Source organism: Dipodomys merriami, unplaced genomic scaffold (assembly GCF_024711535.1).
Source record: "Dipodomys merriami isolate MVZ:Mamm:240054 unplaced genomic scaffold, mDipMer1.0.p SCAF_30, whole genome shotgun sequence".
Lineage (NCBI taxonomy): Eukaryota > Metazoa > Chordata > Mammalia > Rodentia > Heteromyidae > Dipodomys > Dipodomys merriami.
Window position 1 is genome coordinate 6,138,025 of NW_027204493.1, and position 21,578 is coordinate 6,159,602.

Genomic DNA, 21,578 nt, shown 5'->3' on the forward strand with positions numbered 1-21,578 from the left:
ATTTCAGGGTTCACATCCAGCACACACAACTGGTGTGTTCTCAGAGAAAGCAGAATTAACAGACTGTCTAGAGGTCAAACAAGTAGGTTGGCAGAACGAGCATGAATTCCTCACTAATACTTTCAGAAGAATGTGACTTTCTTTTTGCTATCATGAAAGTGAACTATAAAATAGGTAAACAAAATCAAGTTTCCTGGGAGATCGCAGTGAGCTAGTTTTCCCAGAGCAAAGTGAAGACTGAATGGGAGGTGTATGTGTGGTGGTACCAGGATCACTATCTTATTTATTTATTTATCTATTTATTTATTTATTTATTTTGTAGTTCCTCATTTGTCAAGAGCTATATTTGAAATATTGGACTTACATGTTGGAAAGAAGCTTGAATATGACATCGATGCATCTATTCAACCCAAACCAATATTGATTAATCTGACAAAAATAGTATTGGATTAGAAGTTTTTGAGTTAGAGACCAGCTAGCCAAAGTTCTGCGTTCAAGGATGGATATTCTGGATGCAGGAGGCAGATCCAGGCCTGACCTGGTAAAATAAGATTTCCTGGTACTACAGTGGCACAGCCAGAGCACAAAAGATGGATACCCAGTTGTTTTGGATGAGGAGGAGTTAGTAAAACTTCGTTAGAAAAGGTGATCTTTGGGCTAGGGTTGTACATCTGAAATAGAGCATTTGCCTAGCAGGTATGAAGCTGTGGATTCCATTTGCCAGTGCTTAAACAAAGAATAAACATGATTTCAAAAGAAAATAATAGCTGGGATCCAGTGATTCTATGCTTGTAATCCTAGCTACTCAGGAGGCTGAGATCTGAGGATGGAGGTTTGAAGCCAGCCCAGGCAGGAAAGTCTGTAAGACTTCTCTCCAATTAACCACCAAAAAGCCAGAAGTGGTGGCACTGTGGCTAAAGTGGTAGAGCACCTGCCTTGAGAGAAAAAGTTAAGGAGGTGCTCCCTAGCCCTGAGTTCCAGCCCCTGTAAACACATACTGTCTGTCAACAACAAGAACGCACCAACTATAATCCTTAACTGTTGAAAAGAAGCATCTACCAGATGCATAAGGCAACATCTTTGAATATTTCTCTGTTTAGGAACGAAGGTACTGTTGAGGACCAAGTCTGATGTAACACTGTCCAGTTTGGTAGTCACTGACTCCATTTGGCAATTTAAGCTTAAATTTGTTAACTAAAATTTAATGAGATTAAAAAAAAACTCTAGTACTTTAATTGTGCAAGTCATATATCAAGGACTCAACAGCCATGCTGCCTTGTGGTGAAAGCATTGGACAGCGCAGACACATCTCTTGTCAGCACAGAAATCCCTACCACGAAGTACTACCAGTGTGCAAGTAGCCAGCACTGTTGCAGTACAAGGGCCAAGGGCTGGGGGATGGAAAGAGCCAAGGCTAGGGATAGACATTGTTTCCAAGCATGGAGACTTTACTTTTCATATCATGGGTTCAGACCTTATGTACTAGACCTTCTTTTTGGGAATAGTATTAAGTGCTAAAAGAAACATGATTTTTCATGCTTTTATATTTTGGCATTAGGATTACTTGAAAGCAGGGTGAAGATTAATATTTTTTTTCTGTGAAGGGCTACATAGTAAAATTTTTGGCTGTCAGGGACCATATGGTTTTTGCCAAAACAACACAACTTTACTATTGTGGCATGAGCCTAGCCATCAACAGAATATAAATGAATGCGCATGGCTGTGTTCCAATCATACTTCTATTGTAAAAACTCTGACAGTGGGCTTGGTTTGGCCTACAGGCCACAGTCTGTTGACCACTATGCTCAGCTGATAGGAACCATATGTGAGTTCAAGCCCAAAAGTTATATAATTAGAGGCATGCTTAGAAAGTGCATTCTAGTAGCACAGTGAGGATGGATTTAGGGAGTGTGAGGTGAAAGACTTCTGTAGTTTAGTCCACTGGAATTCTGCTGTAGTCTGCAGGGCAGGGTGGGAGAATAGGCAGTGTTATATGTTTATAAACTGCATGTCAGAGCATGGTGGCAATGGGGAAATATGAAATGGCAGAAGACCATGGCTGTCCTCAGCAAATTATAGGATACAGGAGATTTGCAGACCGGGAATGTTACTATCACCTTGAGTCAGGTGACATTTGAGGTGTCATCAGCTGAAGCTTCAAAGGAGACAAAGTCTACCCTGGGAGGTGGGCAGATGGGGAGGGAGGCAAAGATGTGACTTGAGCATGCCAAATAGAAGGGGCAGGTTGCAAAGACAATGTGAGTTGTTACAGAAGCATGGACGAGCTGGGCGGGGGGGGCGTGGGGAGGGAAAAGGAATTGTGGAAGTCGAGGGAAACTTTCAAATGCCATTAAGAAGAATAAATGACTCCATCAGGATTCATGACTGGTTTTAGAACTTTCCCAAGTAGGTTTTGCCAAACCCTTTTTTGGGGGGAATAGAATTAAGTATAGGTAATAGTATTAGTATTTGGGTTCTTATTTTATTTCTTTTGGTACTAGGATTACTTGAAAACAAAAAAATGAGTAATATCTTTTGAATTTTACCTTATACATTATATTCAAGCTCTATTTGGGGATGAAATGATGGGAGATTTAGTCTTGTCCCCTCTGGCGTGATGGTACAAACAAGTGAGTTTTATGATGTGAATATTGGAAAGTGGCTAGATAGCTGTAAGTGAAGACAAAAATTGGGCCTTATTTTATAGTAACTGTTCTTGCAATGTTTTATTCTGAAGCTACCCTAATAAATAAAGTATGCAATAACTGGTTTAAGATAGAATCACGCCGTTTGGTGCTGGTGGCTCATGCCTGTGAAACCAGTTACTTAGGATGCAAAGATCTCAGGATTGTGGCCCTAAGACAGCCCAGGCAGGAAAGCTCATGAAACTCATATAGTCAGTTAACTACCAAAAAAGCTAGAGGTAGAGTTGTGCATCAGTGGTAGAATGCTAGTCTTGAAAAAAATAGAAAAGCAAAAAGAAGCTCAGAGACAGCACTCAGGCTCTGAGATCAAGCCCTATCACAGGCACAAAAAAAAGAAAAAGAAAAAGATAGAATTGTGCTATTTTGTAAGTGTTCCATTTCACAACTTAATGGTCAAAGAATTAGTCATCACTTCTTGGAAGCATTTCACATGATTTATAACCACTTTTGAAGAGGTTTATAGCAGGAACATATTTTGCATGCTTTTGCATGAATGTATCTCACACAGATGTTGAGTGTTGGTGGGTTGTTTACAATTCTGTTTTAAAACTTGGAAAAATTGACAAAACCAAGTTAATGGTTTTCAAGAGGGTTTGGGAGAATAAGAATGATTTAACCCTGAAACAATTGCCTAATTTTGAGCATGATGGTGTGGGATGCACAGTTTGTGGAAACTTCAGTTTAAACTTCTGTCAACCACATGAATGGAAAAGTAAAGTGGAATGACATGGACAACAATCATAACAATAATGCAAGAGGTGGGTGAATCAAATCAGTATTCAATGCACTTATGCAAAATAGAACTGGGGAACCGGAGGTGATGAGTGGGGTAGGAACAGCTAGGGGAAGAACTATGGAATGGTGACACTGATCAAGATGTGTTGTACTTACCCAAATGACCACAAACAAGGCCACACTAAAGCTACCAGCACAACTATGTTTATTGCAGCATTATGTACCATAGCTAAGATATGGAACCAACCCAGATGCCCCTCAGTAGATGAATGGATCAAGGTAGTGTGATATATATATATACATATATATAAAAATATACACATATATTTATATACATATATATAAATATACATATATATTTTTATATATAAATAAATTCTATGCTTCCATCAGAAAGAATGACACCACCCCATTTGTTAGGAAATGGAAGGACTTGGGAAAAAAAACATATTAAGTGAAGTAAGCCAGACCCAAACAAACATAGGTCCCATGGTTTCCCTTATTTGTAATAATTAGTATACCACTATGACAATATTAGCAGATGAGCAAAATAGCTCAATAGCTATGAACACATGACCATATAAGATGATGCTAAGCAAAATGAACTCCAAGACATGGACATAAGAGGTTTTTCTTTGTTGTTATTTCTCTTTTCTTTTGTGTGACCCCTCCTCCCCCCCCCCCCCCCGCCTATGGTTTATCTCCTGTTGTCACTGTATTTGATTTTGGTACCCTGGGTATTGAATATATGTTTATCTGAATTAGGGAAAGGAAGCAGAACAAAAAAGATGGTGAGACAAAGGACAAAGGGTACTAATGCATCAGTGACACTCACAAGACACTATGTTGAAAATTATCTGTACAACTTGGGAGTGGGTATAGGAGGGAGGGAAACACAGAACACAATGAGGGAGGAGTAACAAGTTCAACAAGAAATGTACTCACTATCTTACCTATGTAACTATAACTCCTCTGTACATCTCCTTGACAATAAAGTTAAAATAAATAGATGTGTTGTACTTATAAATGTTGACTTGAAACCCCTCTGTTCAACTACTTAAAGATAATAATTTAAAAAAAAACCAAACAATAAAAAGCCCTAATAATGGCTTTTTCATCCCAGGGACTCACAGACTCACCAGAAATTACAGGAATAGACAACTGTAATGGGAAGCAGTTTGCCAGCAGTGGCTCTATTCTCTGGAGAGGCTGCTCTGTATCTGTTGAGCACCCCTATAACCAAACCCTGATCTGAAAAGTCCCTGTGAGAGTGTATATATCTGCTACCTGAGGGTGGAAACGTTTCTAAAGGACAAAGTATAATCTGAATTCTATATACAGCAATATTTTCTAGAAATCAAGCTAGATACCCTGCACTGGTCTCCTTTTTTTTTTTGATACTGAGATAATTATGACTAGAATTTCAAGTAGAAAATTGTGAAAACACTTAAAAGGACAATGTACTTAGAAAAATTTGCATAGAAGAGGCCATCAACAAATATTGTAAGAAGGGGGGCAATAATAGAAGGGAAAAGGACGTTAAACCTTATTAGATAATAGAACATATTATATTGATTGAAAAGTTATGACAATAATGTGAAAATATAGTATAGGCGACTAAAAAGAACTTTATATATGAGCAATAACAAAATTGTGGCAAGGTAATAAGCAAGCAGAGACTATTTTAGATGAACAATTCCCTCCGTTATTCCGAATAAATTCCAAATAGATTCTACAATTAAGGAGAACAGTCTACAGAGCAAATAATATAGCTACTCAAGAGCTGAGATCTGGAAGATCCAGGTTTGAAGCAAGATTAGGCAGAAAAGCCCAAGAGACCCCCATCTCCAATTGCCAGCAAAATACTGCATCAGAGGTATTATTCAAGTGGTAGAGTGCCAGTTGTGAACAAGAAATATGAGGCCCCATGTTCAAGCCCTGGTACTAGGATGCACAAGCACCCCCCCCCACACACACACAGAGTACAAGATCCCAAACATAGTTTTATACCCATGAAATAAAATTTTTTTGGGTATGAGGAGACTCAGAACCTTCCCTGTTCCCTCAGAGATGAATGCCTACCACTCATCATGTGCATTGGAGAAATGGTAATGACAAAATCTAAGCAAAAAACTGAATGAGGAGCTAGGTGCCAGATACTCATGCCTGTAATCCTAGCTACTCAGGAGGTTGTGATCTAAGGATCTAGGTTTGAAGCCAGTCCAGGCAGTGAAGTCTATTGGATATATTCCCCTCTCCCACATTTTATTATGAGAAATTTCAAGCACATGGAAAGGTTGAAATTGAAGTTAAAAGTGAATTTCAACATGTTCATACCCACACCCTACAATTGTTTTCTACACTTACTTTATCACATCTATACATTTATCCATTCAACTCTCTTTTATTTTTTGAAGGAAGAGATGCATTTCAAAGTTGTCTATAGGCCTCAATATCCCATTGATGGCAAGTTTTAATCAACCTAGAATTTCCTCTACACCCACACACTCAAGACTAGCCCAGTACCTCCTGTGAGGCTGATATACCCTTACATCTCATTTTCTGCAGCACCTGCTACTTTAAACGTGCTTCAAATTAGCTGCCTGTCTCAAAGAAAAAGTTCACCAAGCCCTATTCTGACGCTCTAGATTCAGAACTGTGTACTTCATTCACCTTCGATGATTAAAGTAAAAAAGGGAAGCTATTACTCTGGGGTCACCAACTCCAATGTTTTTAGGAACTAAGCAGAGAACACAAAGAGTGACTTGTGTAGGATGCTTGAATGAGATGATACCGGACGCTGACTCAGCCTTACTTCTGAGGAAGCAAAAGAGGGTGGGAAAGCTGAGAATTTACCAAGGAGGCAAAGTTCCCTCATTCAACCTGTAGCTCCAAAGAGCCCTGAATTGTAATTGGCATCTCTTCTTTGCTCTCCACTGAATAATGAACACAGAACACTGTCAATGGAACCCTTTCTTTGTAGGTATTTGTATGTGCAGTATTTATGGCCACTCAATTAAAAATAGATCTAGTGATGTCCAAAAATTTTTTCAAAATTATATAAATAATAATGAAAATAGTAACATAAAATATTACAAAGGCAAAGACCAAATAATTTTTCATAGTTATTCTAGTTTTATCAGTCGCTTAACCCAAAAAGGCATTATCCTACAATATCTACATTAACCACTGTCTATAATAAAGCCAAAGAAAATAGAAGCCAGCTTCTCACTGATAACAGAATAGGCCTAGTATCAGTTCCTAAAAATACCCATTTGGGGATAGGCGTGACATAAATTAAATAGAAGGACTTCCCCTAAGGGAAATTAGAATAGTGAGAAAAATGGGCATGTAGGAGACTCAAGTGTGGAATATTTGTTTTTATCACCCCTAACTAGCCATGAAACATACATCTTTGTGCTACTTTTTGGAAACTCCCTTTCTTTCTCCTTGTTCTGCTTGGCAAATTCAACAATACCTGCTCAGATGGTTTAAACAAAACCATCTGCACTAGACATGCTTAGCTTCCTCAGATGGACAATGATTAGAAATCAGAAGTCTCAATTTTCCCTTTTCTTTATCTGCTTGATAATCGACAGTTGGGAAACTTCCCCACATCACCCTCCCTCACCTCCTTGGTGACTAATTGAAGCAGTATACGTGTTTCAGCATTGGGATAGCTATGCTCTGCTACTCTGAAATGCTGTCTCATTTGATTGTGGGCACCCGTGATAAAATTAGTTTCTTTGGGTTAAGTGTCCTCTTGTGATAAAGTAAACCCATTCTAGTTCTTTTCAAAGTTGTAGGGATAGCATTTCTAGTAGGGGTTTTTTGGACTGTGTCCATACCTCGACAAATCAAAATGTATTCATGTGTACTCAGACTCCCAAATGTCTTCTCAAACTGTTTTTACAAGATTTCTCTGAAATTTGTTCATATCAGTGTCTGTTACAGACCAAATTCATAGGGTGTTTATATCAACTCCACTTCTTTTAATCTTTGCTAGAAATTTACATAAACATTAAATTCAGGATTAGCTTATCAGTTTTTGGAGCTCAAATCTGAACACAGAATAAGTGATTGTGAACTCTGATTTTATATAACCCCTGTGTTAAAAAACATATAGTAAAATTCTGAAAAAAATTATGAATAAGTTCATTTATATCAATGTTCTAAAAAGTATATAGCATTTGGTAGAGTGTGGAAAGTAGGATTTATGAAGCAAAATTCTCATATAAACATAAGCCTTATCCTTTCATAATAGCAAGAAAATAGAGTAAATGACCTACTATTGAGATTACATTGGGATAGTCATTCATTATCTTGCCTTTCTCCCTGTGTTATAGATTGCCTGGGAGTGCTCTGTGTTGTAGCAATGGAGGAAGAGCAGGTGTTATTGATATCTAGTTGGTAGAGCCCCATAATGTTGATAAACTTTTTATAATACACAAAAATGCTGAGGTTTAGAGACTGAACTAGATAGAGTCCAGAGCCAAGAGCCAGGCTAGCTTAGTAGTGAATATGCTAAATGCCCGGGACTGTTGTGAGTAGGAGATCAGCTGTCCAGCATGACAGACCCAGCCGTTGGCAGGAGGCCTGAGGAACAAGCCATAGAGATATATCAGCACAGCACTAGTGTAGGAGGAGTGAAGTCACTGGTAACACAGCAAATGAACATGAGGTTGAGGGGAGTGGATTAACCATTTAACCCCCTTCTATGAGCCCTTGGGTGAGGAAACCTAAAGCTAGGAAACTTTTTGCTTGCCCATTCCACAGGCATTTTTGACACTCTAGTGGGCTGAGCAGTCTGAAAAATCCCATAGTAGCTGTGGCAGAAGCAGCCATGATAGCTGATACCCAGTTCATCCAGAAATGGTTATGTTCCACCTAAGTGCTCTTTCCACTATGCAGAATAATGCGAGAAAGCACAGATTTTGAGACAGTCAGAATTGTGCTTAAACTTCAGTCCCAGTATTTAGTAGCTGTGTATCTGGGAGCAGGTCACACAAGAGACATATGTAGTCAGATACAAAATGGGAGACAGCAGTGATTGTCTACAGAGTTGTTAGGGGTCTTAATGGGAATAGTCTTTCTTAGGGACCAGTGCTGACTGCCAGGATCATTCTCCTCTTGTGTTATCTGGAAGTTTCAATGGCTCCTTAAGAAGCTATACATTTGAGGTTGGAAGGAAGGAGATCAACATTCCTCAAGTGTCTGATGTGTCCTTGCCCTGTCTTAGATGATTTGTATTTTACTATGTACAACAATTATCATCACCATCAGCATCCTTGGCTAAAGACACAAACTCAGAGCTTAAGTGATGTCTGAAAGAATACAACTAATATAGAAAATCAATGTATAAGAAACCAGATTGTATTACGATGTATTTAAGGAGAATAAACAGGGTCTTTCAACAGTTGTAGAATGTCAAACCAATGTTGAAAAGAGAAAATAAAAGAAACTACTTCATTTTAAAGTATAACCTTGGGCTGGGAAGGTGGCTCAGTGGTAGAGTGCTTGCCTTGCATGCATGAGGCCCTGGGTTCGATTCCTCAGCACCACACAAGCAGAAAAAGCTGGAAGTGATGCTGTGGCTCAAGTGGTAGAGCACTAGCCTTGAGCTGAAAAGCTGATGGACAGTGCACAGGCCCAGAATTTAAGCCCCACGACCCACCAAAAAAATAAATAAAAATAAATAAAGTATAACCTTGACCATCTTCAAAGATAAGCATACATCTACATGCCACTGAAAATAAGCAAACTTCACATGTGTTGTAAGAAAGTAACTTGTTTAAGACCTAGAAATGGTTTGTTATGGGTCTTAGCATACCACCCAATATGTTTACTTATAGATTTATAGATATAATCTATCTACCACAAATGAGGAAAACCATGCACCTATTTCTCTGAATCTAGATTATTTTACATAATATAGTTTTCCCAAGTCTTTCCATTTCCTTATGAATGATATAATATCATTCTTTGTAATAGATGAATAAATTTCCATTATGTATATACACCACATTTTCTTAATCCATTTGTCCACTGAGGGGCATCTGGGCTGAACCATATCTTAGCAGTGATGAGCAGTACTGCAATGAACATGGTTGTGCTGGTGGTTTTAATATAACCTTGATTACAAAATCAGACATTTTTATAATAGTTCTATTAATGGAAAATGATCAGGCAATACATATAAAAGAATACTGGTAATAATCTTGTATAGCGGAATATTCTTTATATTACTTTAAAAAGAATAAAAAATGATATGTCCAAATCTATTACCATAAAATCTTCAACACTATGGAAAATTTGACAAAAATTATAAAATTTATAAAAATATAATTATATTTAATTAAATATATAAAAATATAATTTTAAGATGGTTTATCATGAAATGACATGCAAAGTTAGATTTCATTTAAAATATTTTAATAAAAATCAGAAGAAATGGCTTATAATAACACAGAAACTCAGGTTTATAAAATATATATTCTAAGCTGGGCAGCAATGGCTCATGCTTGTAATTGTAGCTATTCAGAAGACTAAGATCTGAGGATTGAAGTTCAAAGCCTGTTTGGGCAGACAAATTTAAGTGACACTAGTTAACCAGAAAAGCCAAAACTGAAGCCATGACTCAAGTGGTAGAATGCTAACCATGAGCAAAAGAGCCAAATAGGACCATGGAGGCACTGAGTTCATGCTCTAGTACTACACACACACACACACACACACACACACACACACACACACACACACACACACACACTGTAATTCTAAAAGAATCTATTAACTTAATCACTTTTCATTAGGTAGTAAGACTATAGAAAAGGTTCATTTATTCATTTCTGCATATCTATATTTCTAAGGAGAATTTTTTCTTAGTAATATGTGTTACTTTCACAATAAGAAAGCAGTAAGTATTTAGGAAAAAGCATTACTTATCTATTAGACTAAATCTCACTACCCAGTTAAACTTTCTTTTATTGTGTTCTCTTGTTTCCCTTTCAAAAATCCATGTACTGTAGCTCTTTGTAAAGCACAATGCCATTGTTTTGAGGAGGATGTCAATTTGTTTTCTAAGAATCCTAGACCCAAAGATTCTGTGGAAGATACTACAGGGTATCTCCACTGGTGGTAGCTTCCTCTGTGGGTGGACACAGGGACGATTGTGTGCCACCATTTTCTGCACCACTGTGTACTTCCCTTCCTAGACTCTGCAACTCTGGCCCCATTTCTCTTCCTTTTCCATCTATTCCCCATGGCAAGATTATATCCTCTATACTTTCCCTAGCCTGGCTCAAAGATATTCCAGTCTACAAAGATGAACCCTTCTTCTTCCCTATTCCATCCTCCCACTCTTGTCTTCTTATTGAGCACCAGCAAAGGAAATAACCCTCTCTACAATATGAGAATGGACAACACATCTGTAATCTTTGGGGCTGGTGAGATGGAGTATGAGAATTGTATGGGATGGGATATTGATTGTCTTCTGGACTTAAGGAGCATAAATACACATATATTCTGGGAGCCGATTTTATGTAGATAAATAGGGGGAATGTGAGGATGAAAATGAGCACTGTAGTTCAGTTACTTTTTAGGATAAAGTAGGTTTTATGGTGCATCTGGTAACCCTTCCATTATTTTTACTGCATTGTTTGTCTTTTTGTTTTTGATACTTACTGGAGATCAAACCAAGGATGTCACACTTGCTGGGCAGGAACTTTGCCACTGAGGTATATATCCCAGCCCTCTACCCACTATTTACTGTGTTTCAAATGACTTTGGACATACAACCTATCCTTAAGATTGAGACTATTCAGGCACTGTTCTCTTTTTATAATTAAAGTAACAAAATGCCTTTTTCAAGCAAAATAATGTTTCTTCTAAAAAAATCTCCTGTGGTATCTGAACGGCACTCAACCACCAGAGTAGTGCTTACTATTTCTGACTGGAGTCCTCTTCTGAGATTCAAAGTGATCGTCCTACAAGCGTGACTATGTTACTGGCCTGGCACCCAGCACTTTGAAGAGGCAGACAATTCAACTTTTCTTTCTGTCAGACACTGTTCTTCCTCTATTCTGACAACTAGACATAGAAAAGGGAACTCCTTTCAACGGGTATAATAATGATACAGCAGTTTCTTGTGCCGGGAGAAAAACAAGCAGACAAGTGAAAATTCCAAAGACTTGGAAGACTTGGCCAAGAAGTGCCCCATTCCCTCTTCCCCTCTTCTCTGCGTAAGGAAGCTTAGCAAGTTCTCCAGGAGACCAAAGTGAGTTATAAAAGCTATCACTTACCATTTTTGTTGTTGTTGTTGAGAAGAGCTGAGGTGCCTGGCACACAGTGACCCTGAAGATGCTGTCACTCGGGCAGTGAATGTGCAGCTTAGCTCTGAAGAGTGTACTTCCTTTACTGAGCTGTGTGGTCTGGCCAGCCTTCACACATTGATATGTTAGGATGCATTTGCATGTTATCTCAGTCTTCAGAGTATTTGTATAACTGGGCAGGTTTATCTTGTTATTTCGTTTTAATAACACAAGTACACAACTAGCTGAAATTTTAAAGTCTGCAAGATTGACAACACATTTCAATAAAAGGGCCAACTATTAAATTCTGTGTACATTTACTAACCTGCTTTATTTAAAAAGCTATATTTGGGGATAGATGTGTGGGTTTGTGTGTGCATGTGTGTGTGTGTGTGTGTGTGTGTGTGTGTGTGTGTGTGTGTGTGTGTGTGTGTGTGTTATGGGCATGTATAGGAAATTATTTATCTATCTATCTAGGACCTATACTAAAATATTACTAATGTTCTATTTGGCCATAGGTGGCATATACTTTTCTCAGATTCTCAAATTTTCTATTTTAACTTCATAGGACATAACTACAATCTTAAATAAGAATAAATGGACCATGATCATTTTAATCAACAAGTCTAAATATACTAAAACCCATATTATAATGTTTAGAAGGTATAAATATTCATAAGCTTATTGTGGAATGCCATTGATTTCATTCAGAAACTAGATTACATGTCAATCTGCATGTTAATTTGGAGATAGTTTTCACACTGCCAAACTTCACATTCCTCACTTAGGGGAAGTTGTCCTCTTTCCCAATAATTTGTAGTACCTGTACACAATTCTGATACATTAGAATTAGCTCCTTTGTTTTGAATACATAGTCTGATAATAATTTCAAAGGCAAAGGTTATGTTTAGTTTCCCTGTAAAGAAAAAGAAGCTAGCCGATTCCTTAGCTTAGGGTTAAAAGTTTCTAGATCATGTTCTTTTTAGTTAATTTTTAATTTATTGATTGATTGATTATTTATTTTTATAGGTGATGGGGCTTGAACTCAGGGCATGGGTGTTGTCCCTGAGCTTTTCTGCTCAAGGCCAGTGCTCTAGTACTTTGAGCCATAGCTCTACTTCTGGTTTTGTGGTGGTTAATTGGAGATAAGAGTCTCATGAACTTCCTGCCTGGGCTGGCTTTGAAATGCTATTCTCAGTTCCCAGCCTCCTGAGTAGCTAGGATTACAGGTGTGAGCCACTGGCACCTGGCTTTCTAGATCAGGTTTTAAGTAATTTAATGTGTCTCCATGTATGGCTGCCACATATTTTCACTTTGCTGAGCTATTACTAATGACTACTGTGTTCAGAATCCTTTTTTTGCAAAAGGAAAAAGGTTGGAAGTGGTGCTGTGGCTCAAGTGATAGAGTACTCACCTTGAACTTGAAGAGCTCAGGGACAGTGCCCAGGTCCAGAGTTCAAGCCCCACAACCAACCCCTCCCTGCCAAAAAAGAATAAAGATCTACAAATGATGTATTTATTCCTTAAGATGAAAACATTTTCAAATCAACTTGGGATTAGAAACATAGGCAGTGCCATTGCTGGAACAAGATAGAAATCCCAGCTAGGGAACAAATTCTAGGGGTAAAAGGAGCCTGTGAGCTGCCCTGAACTTTTCAGGTATGTTTTAAATTAAATTAAATTTTATTTTATTGTAAGGGTGATGTCAGAGGGGTTGCCCCTCCCCCTGTAAGTTGTAAAGTTCATTTCCAACATAGTGAATGTCTTGTGACTATCGCTGTTGCATTGGTTCACCCTTTGTCCTTTGTCTCACCATTTTGTTATTCCCCTTCCTTCCCCAAATCAGACAAATGTATATACAAGATATAGGGCACCAAAACCAAAAGCAGTGACAACAGGGGATAAACCAAAGGGGGAAAAATGAAAAAAAAGAAATAACATCATACCATACATTAAAAAAGACAACAACAACCGAACAAACAAAACCCTCTTTAGGTATTATAAAGAGAGATGGTACTTTGGGGCAGAACCAGAATCCAGCTAGGTAGTCAGGAATCTGAAATTGTACCTTCTCTGGCTCATAACAGACAATGAATGCATAGGGAAGGAAGATCAAAGCAAGTCAGAAGTATGGAAGCCACGCTTTTAGATATAACACATTTTCAGACAATGGCCTTGAAAGGGAGCCAGGAGTCATTCTTGCACTAGAAATCATCTGTTGGAGCAGAATATTACAATACAGTTCCCACTTAAGGTTGAAAGTGCAGTCCTTCACCCAGCTGCATATTAAAGCCACCTGAGAAGCTCTTAAACTATCTCAGCTCCTATCCTTCCCCCTAGATCATGGAATTAAACGATGCCCCGTAGGTGATTTGAATATGCCTGCTTGATTGACAACCTATGCCCTAAAATGAAAAGCAGGTGACATTAGCAAGATGGACAACAGATTACCAGGCTAACCTTGCAGAAAGAAAGTCATAACACCTGATTGATAGCTACGTTACCAATATATTTTCATCATGTATTACAAAATTATTTATTTGTAATGATCCTATGATTATTTTCTCTGTACCAAACATTGAGTCAAAGCTAACACATTAATAAGAATTTTACAAAGCACTTGTTAATATAATCAGCTAGATAAGTTTAGCTAGGAGTACTCTGAATTTCCATTCAGTCTTTGAATTCCATATGAACATATGTTCATTGCTAAATGGTTAAGATGATTTTTTTAGTTGTTACTGAAATAAATTCAGCTGTCTCTCAAACACACTTTGGCTTAGAATAAGAAAGATAAGGCCTACAGTCCAACTCTAAAAGTTAACCAGTATATGTTTTTGTATAGTTTTTTTTTTTTAGTTTTTACCAATATACTTTTACATTTAATACTTGGAACATAATTGCTTTGTTTCAAAATAATGTCAACTAATCCATATGTTAGTGTATTTCCTGTGAGGTCAGTTGAGTACATAACTCCGAGAGCAGGAAGATGAAACAGGAAGTAGAAGAGAGATGATGGACCACATGGCAATGTCATGTATGAAGATTAAGCCAGCGCTGTGTGCATTCCTGTTAGTGAGAGGAGCATAGCTCAGAAAATGCAAAGTGGTTCGAATTCTTCAAATAGTGGGGCATACACTCTCCCTTCATATATTTGCATTCTAGAAAAGTCTTTTTGTTCAGGAGATGGTGAAATGAGTCTGTCTCTCAGGATACTCTCACCCAGGATACCGGCAGAGTAGAAGCTGTGAGGTCTAGACACATTGGTTGGTGACAGGAAACCAACATAATTTAAGTGAATTTATAAAGAAGTAACCACGAACGAAGCTGAAGCAGCACGAGTGATCAGGTCTTTTAAAAAAACCTGTCAGAAACCCTGCTGCATTGTTGGTGGGAGTGTAAACTTGTTCAGCCACTTTGGAAAGCAGTATGGAGGTTCCTCAAAAGACTCCACATAGAGTTCCCCTATGACCCAGCAATCCCACTTTGGGGCATTTACCTAAATGATCACAAACAAGACCTTACTAAAGCTACCAGCACAACTATGTTTATTGCAGCATTATTTACCATAGCTAAGACATGGAACCAACACAGATGCCCCTCAGTAGACGAATGGATCAAGAAAAATGTTATATATATATATATATATATATATATATATATATATATATATATATATATATATATATATATATGAATCTATGCCTTCATCAGAAAGAATGACATTGCTCCCTTTGTTAGGAAATGGAAAGACTTGGAAAAAAATATATTAAGTGAAGTAAGCCAGGCCCAAAGAAACATAGGTCCCATGGTTTCCCTTATTTGCAATAACTAGTACATGTGTAGGGCAAGCAGAAAAGGCCAAAGGCCATGTACATATGACCAGATAAGGTGATGTTAAGCAAAATGAACCCCAAGACAGGGACACAAATATCTTTTTTCTTTTTTGCTATTGTTTCTAATGCATTTATAATATAACATGTGATTTTTTTTTTGTTGCTTTGTATGTTCCTCCCCCACAGTATAACCCCTGTTTTCACTGTTTTTGATGTCGGTGCCCTGCATCTTGTATATACACTTCTCTAATTCAGGGAGGGGAAGGGAAAACCCGAAATGCTTAAATAGGGATACAGGTTGACCCATTGTAACAATGAGATGTACAAAACACTATGTTGAAAACGAACTTTACAACTTCGGTGTGTGTGTGGGGTAGTTGTGGAGATGGGAGGGAAGGGATGGTAGGGGAAAACAAAGGAGGAGGCAACAGTGCTCAATGGAAATGTACTCATTACCTTGCTCATGTAACTGTAACCCTCTGTAGAGCATTTTTACAATAAAAAAAGTACCAAAAAAAACCCTATCAGTGTTTTATCTACTAAGCTTTCAAAAGGTACATGGTTGGAATCTTTACCATAGAAGGCTAGAAACAGTTATTAATTCTTACACAATTTTATCTTTATAACCTGAGTGACTTACATCTGAGGGAAGAAGGAATGAGCACCTTCTGTATATTTCCAGCACTTGTACACATGGATGGAAAATAGGATTTAGGAGAACTGAGAGATCTTGGGATCATTCCTTTCCAGAAGTCTCTGCTTCTAGCTGGCTCCTCATTTTTCTGGACTTCTGTAAACTACCATAAAACAAAGGTCTTCTAATGCTCTGTCTTTTATGATTCTCTGATTGTGTTTGTATCTCTGATTGGTTTGTATTTCCTGCAGCAATGGTTAATGTTCATACTACCTTCCTTCACCTTAATATTATAGAGTAGCTTCAACAAAACAAAACTTCTTTGTGCATAGGTTCTTTTTAGAATGTGATTAAAGAAATATGTAGTTTACATAGTTATACTATATCACTCAGCCTGTCTTGAAGCCCATTACTTTTGAGACCTGCAAGGGAAATCTTGGGCATAACATTGCTAAATCTTGTGAGATATCCTTGCTCTTTGATGATGAAATTAAAACAGAAATGTTGCTAAAGGACCCCTTCAGTTTTTCTGACTAGGGAACACTGTGAGATGAAGTCATCGTTTTGTAAATTTAGTTCTTTTTTTTTTTAATCAACATGCATTTGAACAGTGTCAACAAAAAAAATTCAGTCTACAAGTACACTTGTAGAAATACAAGGAGATTCTAGTGCTTCTCTTGGTTGGTTTGAAATAACCACATGGAAGTAGCAGACAGAAAGAGCATGGTTAAGCATGCAGTATGGAGATAATCAGGTACTTTCTTGGCTTGGCCTTTTCTGTTTCACTTTTTGTTCTAAAAACAAAGCTAATCTTCCTATTCAGTTACTTGCTATCTTTTCAGCATCAAAAATCTGGAAGACATAACTTACTAATTAACTTAAGTGAAAAATTAACTTACCTTTCCTTCCCCTCCTGTATTTCAAACAGGATGAGCAAATTGCATTTAAACTCAAGAAGGATGGGAACAATTTAAACCCAGACAAATGTTTACAAAACATTCAAAGAACTCCTGAACCAGGACAACGGAAAAACAATCGTTTAGCAATCCGATATCCATTCACCTTAGAAAGCAGAGACAAAGGTCACAGACGAGAAAAGAATTCCATGTCTGTGTTATTTTGCTTGTTTCCTTTTGCTGTTTTATTCATAATCTGTGTTCTACTCACTCTTTGGTTCTTTGAAAATGCAAAGCTTTGTGAGTCTTTGGGTCTTATTTTCTCCTCAGCTATTTACTTTTTCAATTTTACGTATTTTTTCCCCTCAAAAACAGAAGCTAAATGCAACCCTTTTGTACTGTTAGGTCTCCAAGAAATAACTGGTAGTTAAATTATTAAGATTGATTATTACAATTTATTGATGCTAATTTGTCCCTTAATGAGTAGAAGAAAAAAAGACCCGCACGAAAGGTGGATCTTTCTCTTTCATATTCTCCTTATCCCCTTATCCTTTTCTTTTTTCCATCCCTTTCTTTATTCCTGCTCAGTTTCCTTTCTTCCTATTTTCCTGGTAATGGGAAGGTTAGCACAGAGAGGCTGGACAATAACCAGAAGTGCCTTGAGATTTCACAGATTCAGAGAAGATGATGAAATTAAAGTGGTCAATGTCTCCTTTGTCCTGTCTCAATGTCAATTAAGTGTAGGTGAAGATATGTTCATTTGCGTGACCTTTAATTAAAAATTTAAAACATAATTTGTTAAATGGTTTAGTGTCATTCCAAGTCTATTTTCTCTAGTCCATTACAAGTTGATTGACTTTGTCAAGCTATCTCATGACTTTAAAAAATCACTAATTGATGAAAGGTGCCAGACGATTAGATATCCACTTACAAAAGAATGAAGTAGAGTCTTTTGCTGCGTCTATAAAAAAATCAAAATAGTTCAAAGATCTAAAAATAAGACAATAAAGCCATAAAGCCCTTAGAAGAAAACCTTGGGTCTAATGATTTCTTATCCTAGGCACTACATAGAAAATAGTTAAATTAGACTGCATCATATTAAAATATGTTTATGCATCAAGTGACACTATTAAAATAGGAGAAAACATGATATATATAAAACATGATCTATATGATAAGGGATTAATATCCAGAATATAGAAGAACGTCTGTAACTGAACATCAACATAAACAAATTATCTAGTTTAAAACAAGGAAGAGACTTGAATATGTATATTTTCCCAAAGAAGTATATAAATTGACAATAACTAAATGAAAAGTTCCTCAATATCCCTGATAATTTGGGAAATTCAAATTAATACCATATTAAGATACCACTCCACAACCATTAATTAAAAAAACTTAAAACAGAAAATTGCAACTATTGACTAGGATTTGAAGAAATTGGAACCCTGGGATATTACTAACAAGAACATACAATGGTACAATTACTGTTGAAAAAAGTATGGCACGCCTCAACAAACTGAACATAGGTTAACAAATTAGCCAACAACCTCACTTCTGGATATATCAAATGGAAACAAAAGCAGGTAGTCAAAGAGATAATACACACCCAATGTCGCAGCAGTATTATTCAGAAAGGAAAAGGCGACCCAAGTGTCTATCACAGATGAGTGGAAAAACAAAACTGTGACCGATCACTATTTGGCCTCAAAAAGTAATTGCAATCTGACATATGGCCTAGCGTAGATGATCTTTGATACATTATGCTCAATGGAATAGGTCAAATCATGCAAATATTCTGTGGTGTCACTTACATGAGACACCTCCAATAGATAAACTCACAGAATTTATCTATACACATTTGAGTAGTGGTACATAGAGGTACCTGGGATTGGAAGGGTGGACAACGAGGAGTTTCTCCTTCATAGATGTAGAGTTTCAGTTTGAGAGGTTGCACGACAATGAAAATGTCCTGAATGCCAGTGAGCTACACACCGAAAAAATGCTTGAAATAGTACTCTATTTATATTTCCAATGCTAGACATGAAATGTGTTTATACTCTCAGTGTTGGGCATACAATTTTTTTGAGATAGAGTCTCATTATACATATGCCAGGCTGTCCTCAAAGTTGTGATCTTCCTTCTGCAGCCTCCTGAAGTCTGCAATTACAGACGTGTACCACCACCCTCCATCAAAGTCTTACATTTTATGTTATACTGGCAGTACTATGTCATGACTTTGTTTCCTCCCCAAATTCATACACTGAGATCTCATCCCAAATATGGTGGTATTAAGAGGTAGGACCTTTGGTATGTGATTAGGGCATGAGAATGGAGCCCTTGTGAATGGAAATAGTGCCTTTAGAACAGGGGCACAAAGGAACTTCTTTACCCCTGCTACCCTGCGAGGACACAGCAGGAACATGCTATCTGTGAACCAAAGAGCCCTTAGCAGCATTAGGACTGCTACCATCTTGATCTTGGACTCAGCAGGACAATCTCTAGAACAGCAAGAAGCAATTTTTATTGTTTATAAGACCCCCAATTCAGTGTAATTTGTTATAGCAGTAAGAATACATTAAGACACTTCTTCAGACAGGCAAACAAGCAAAAAAACAAAACACCGAACCCACCAATACTTTAGAGGAAAGTGCTAAACTACTCTGCTATATATCACTCTTGACAACTTTCAGGCTGAACTGCCTTGGCTATCAGATGTTAACAGGTGTTAGAATTAGTATTTTGATCCATAGCCATGCATAATGGCAATAATAACTTGCCGTATATTTCTTTTCTCTTGGAGGCACAAAGTTGACATAAATGATCTCAGTCAACCAACACACCAATTCTATGAGAAACACTGTTAACCCCCTGTATGGTTAGGGCTTATAGATTTAGTAACTTGCCTTTGCTAAATAGCCATACTACTCCTATCTCATGTTCTATTGTGCTACACTTAGCAGGGTGACAGTTAATGAAAATAAGGCTGGGGTGTAGGGAAGCCCAGAGATATTTGCTCTGTAAAATCATGTGCATATATGAAAATATTTTAATTTATGAAAAACTAGACTGAGATAATTTGCCTGTTTTTCATATGTAATTGCTGGGGACTAGCTAAGAAGATGCTTTTGTTCAGTACCATTGTAGTCAAAGGCCTTTGTCTGCCACCTGGAACATTGGTTAGTCAGCAGGCATATGTCCACCATCCATAATAACATGAATGAACAACCTGAATCTTGAGTAAAAAGGAGAGAAGAGATAAAAGGAGGACAAGTAAGGCTCTGACATTTCCTTAACCCTTTAAGCCTTAGGAAATAGGAATACTTTTTTAGCTTCTCTAGGTCATTTAATAATGACCCCTAGTGGTAATGATTCAGTGTAATGGTTCAGATTGTGTGGTATGAGCTTCTGGGGTCCATCTGCCTAGATTAGACAACATATTTCTCCAGACAACAACGCAGATGGGGCACGGGAGGCCTTGTATCCAGGAAAACCATATCTTTTTCAATTTCCAGTGATCCTCCCTTCGGTTTAGGGACTTTTCTGCATTATAATACATCACAGAGGTGTCATTTCTAGCATGTCAATGGCGCACCCTGCTGGAAAAATGCTTTACCAGATACATCACCTTTGCTAAGGAGTCGGAGGATTTTACAAGCAATGAGCCTGGAGTGGGTGTGTAGGTGCACAGCTTAGCATTAGAATGCTTTCCTAGCAAGTAGGAGGTTCTGGGTTCAATCCTCAGCCTGTGCACCCCCTCCAAATAAGTAAAATACCTGGAATATGCCCATCATGACCAGTGGAAAGGAGTCTAATAAACCACTAAGCTGCTCCTAGAGGGTTGCTCCAAATTCTGCCTTTCTTGCTTTGACCTGTCTCATTCATAGGAGTAAAAGCAATCCCCAGTAGTTACCTTATTGACTCTCCTTTGATCCTGCGGCTACTATATAAAAAGTTCTCTTAATAGTGGATTAATACCAGAGTTCACATTTATATGCATTTACAAAATCCGGTTTCTAATTCATTCAGTATTTTGGTGGTAGAGGATAAGACTTTGGTTCAGCTCTCTGGGCAAATTTAATTACCAGAAAGTCCTGGCATTTCCATTTTTTAAAAAAGACCTTTTTCATATCACATAACACATATGTATCAAAACAATCTCATGTCTGATCATCTTTCTGTTTTTTAAAAACTTGAAAATTATGTTTTTAGATTTTGCTCTTGAAATTTGTTGCCTGAGTATTTTATATATTGTGATAACTCAGTCACCATATGCATTCTTGAGAATTTCTGTGAACTAAAAAAAAAAAAACTAACAAGATTTATAGATGCATAAAATACGCTGTAAGAATAACAGTGAATGATGACATGGTACATGTTGTTGGCATTTATTGTATGCATATGCATATAGATATATATTTGGTTTAGTATATTCCTTTTTGTTTTATGAGTCTTTTTCA

The 21,578-nt window shown here is 37.4% G+C and overlaps 1 protein-coding gene across 1 annotated transcript in view; it reads right to left on the reverse strand.

The window, feature by feature from the left end:
• Fyb1 (FYN binding protein 1) overlaps window positions 1-11,834 on the reverse strand; it is a 128,102-nt gene extending 116,268 nt beyond the window's left edge. Inside the window, exon 1 of the mRNA XM_070041081.1 lies at window positions 11,741-11,834. Coding sequence (XP_069897182.1) covers window positions 11,741-11,743 — 3 coding nt within the window. The 5' untranslated portion in view covers window positions 11,744-11,834. The remainder of the gene's footprint in view (window positions 1-11,740) is intronic.
• Between the last annotated feature and the right edge of the window lie 9,744 nt (window positions 11,835-21,578).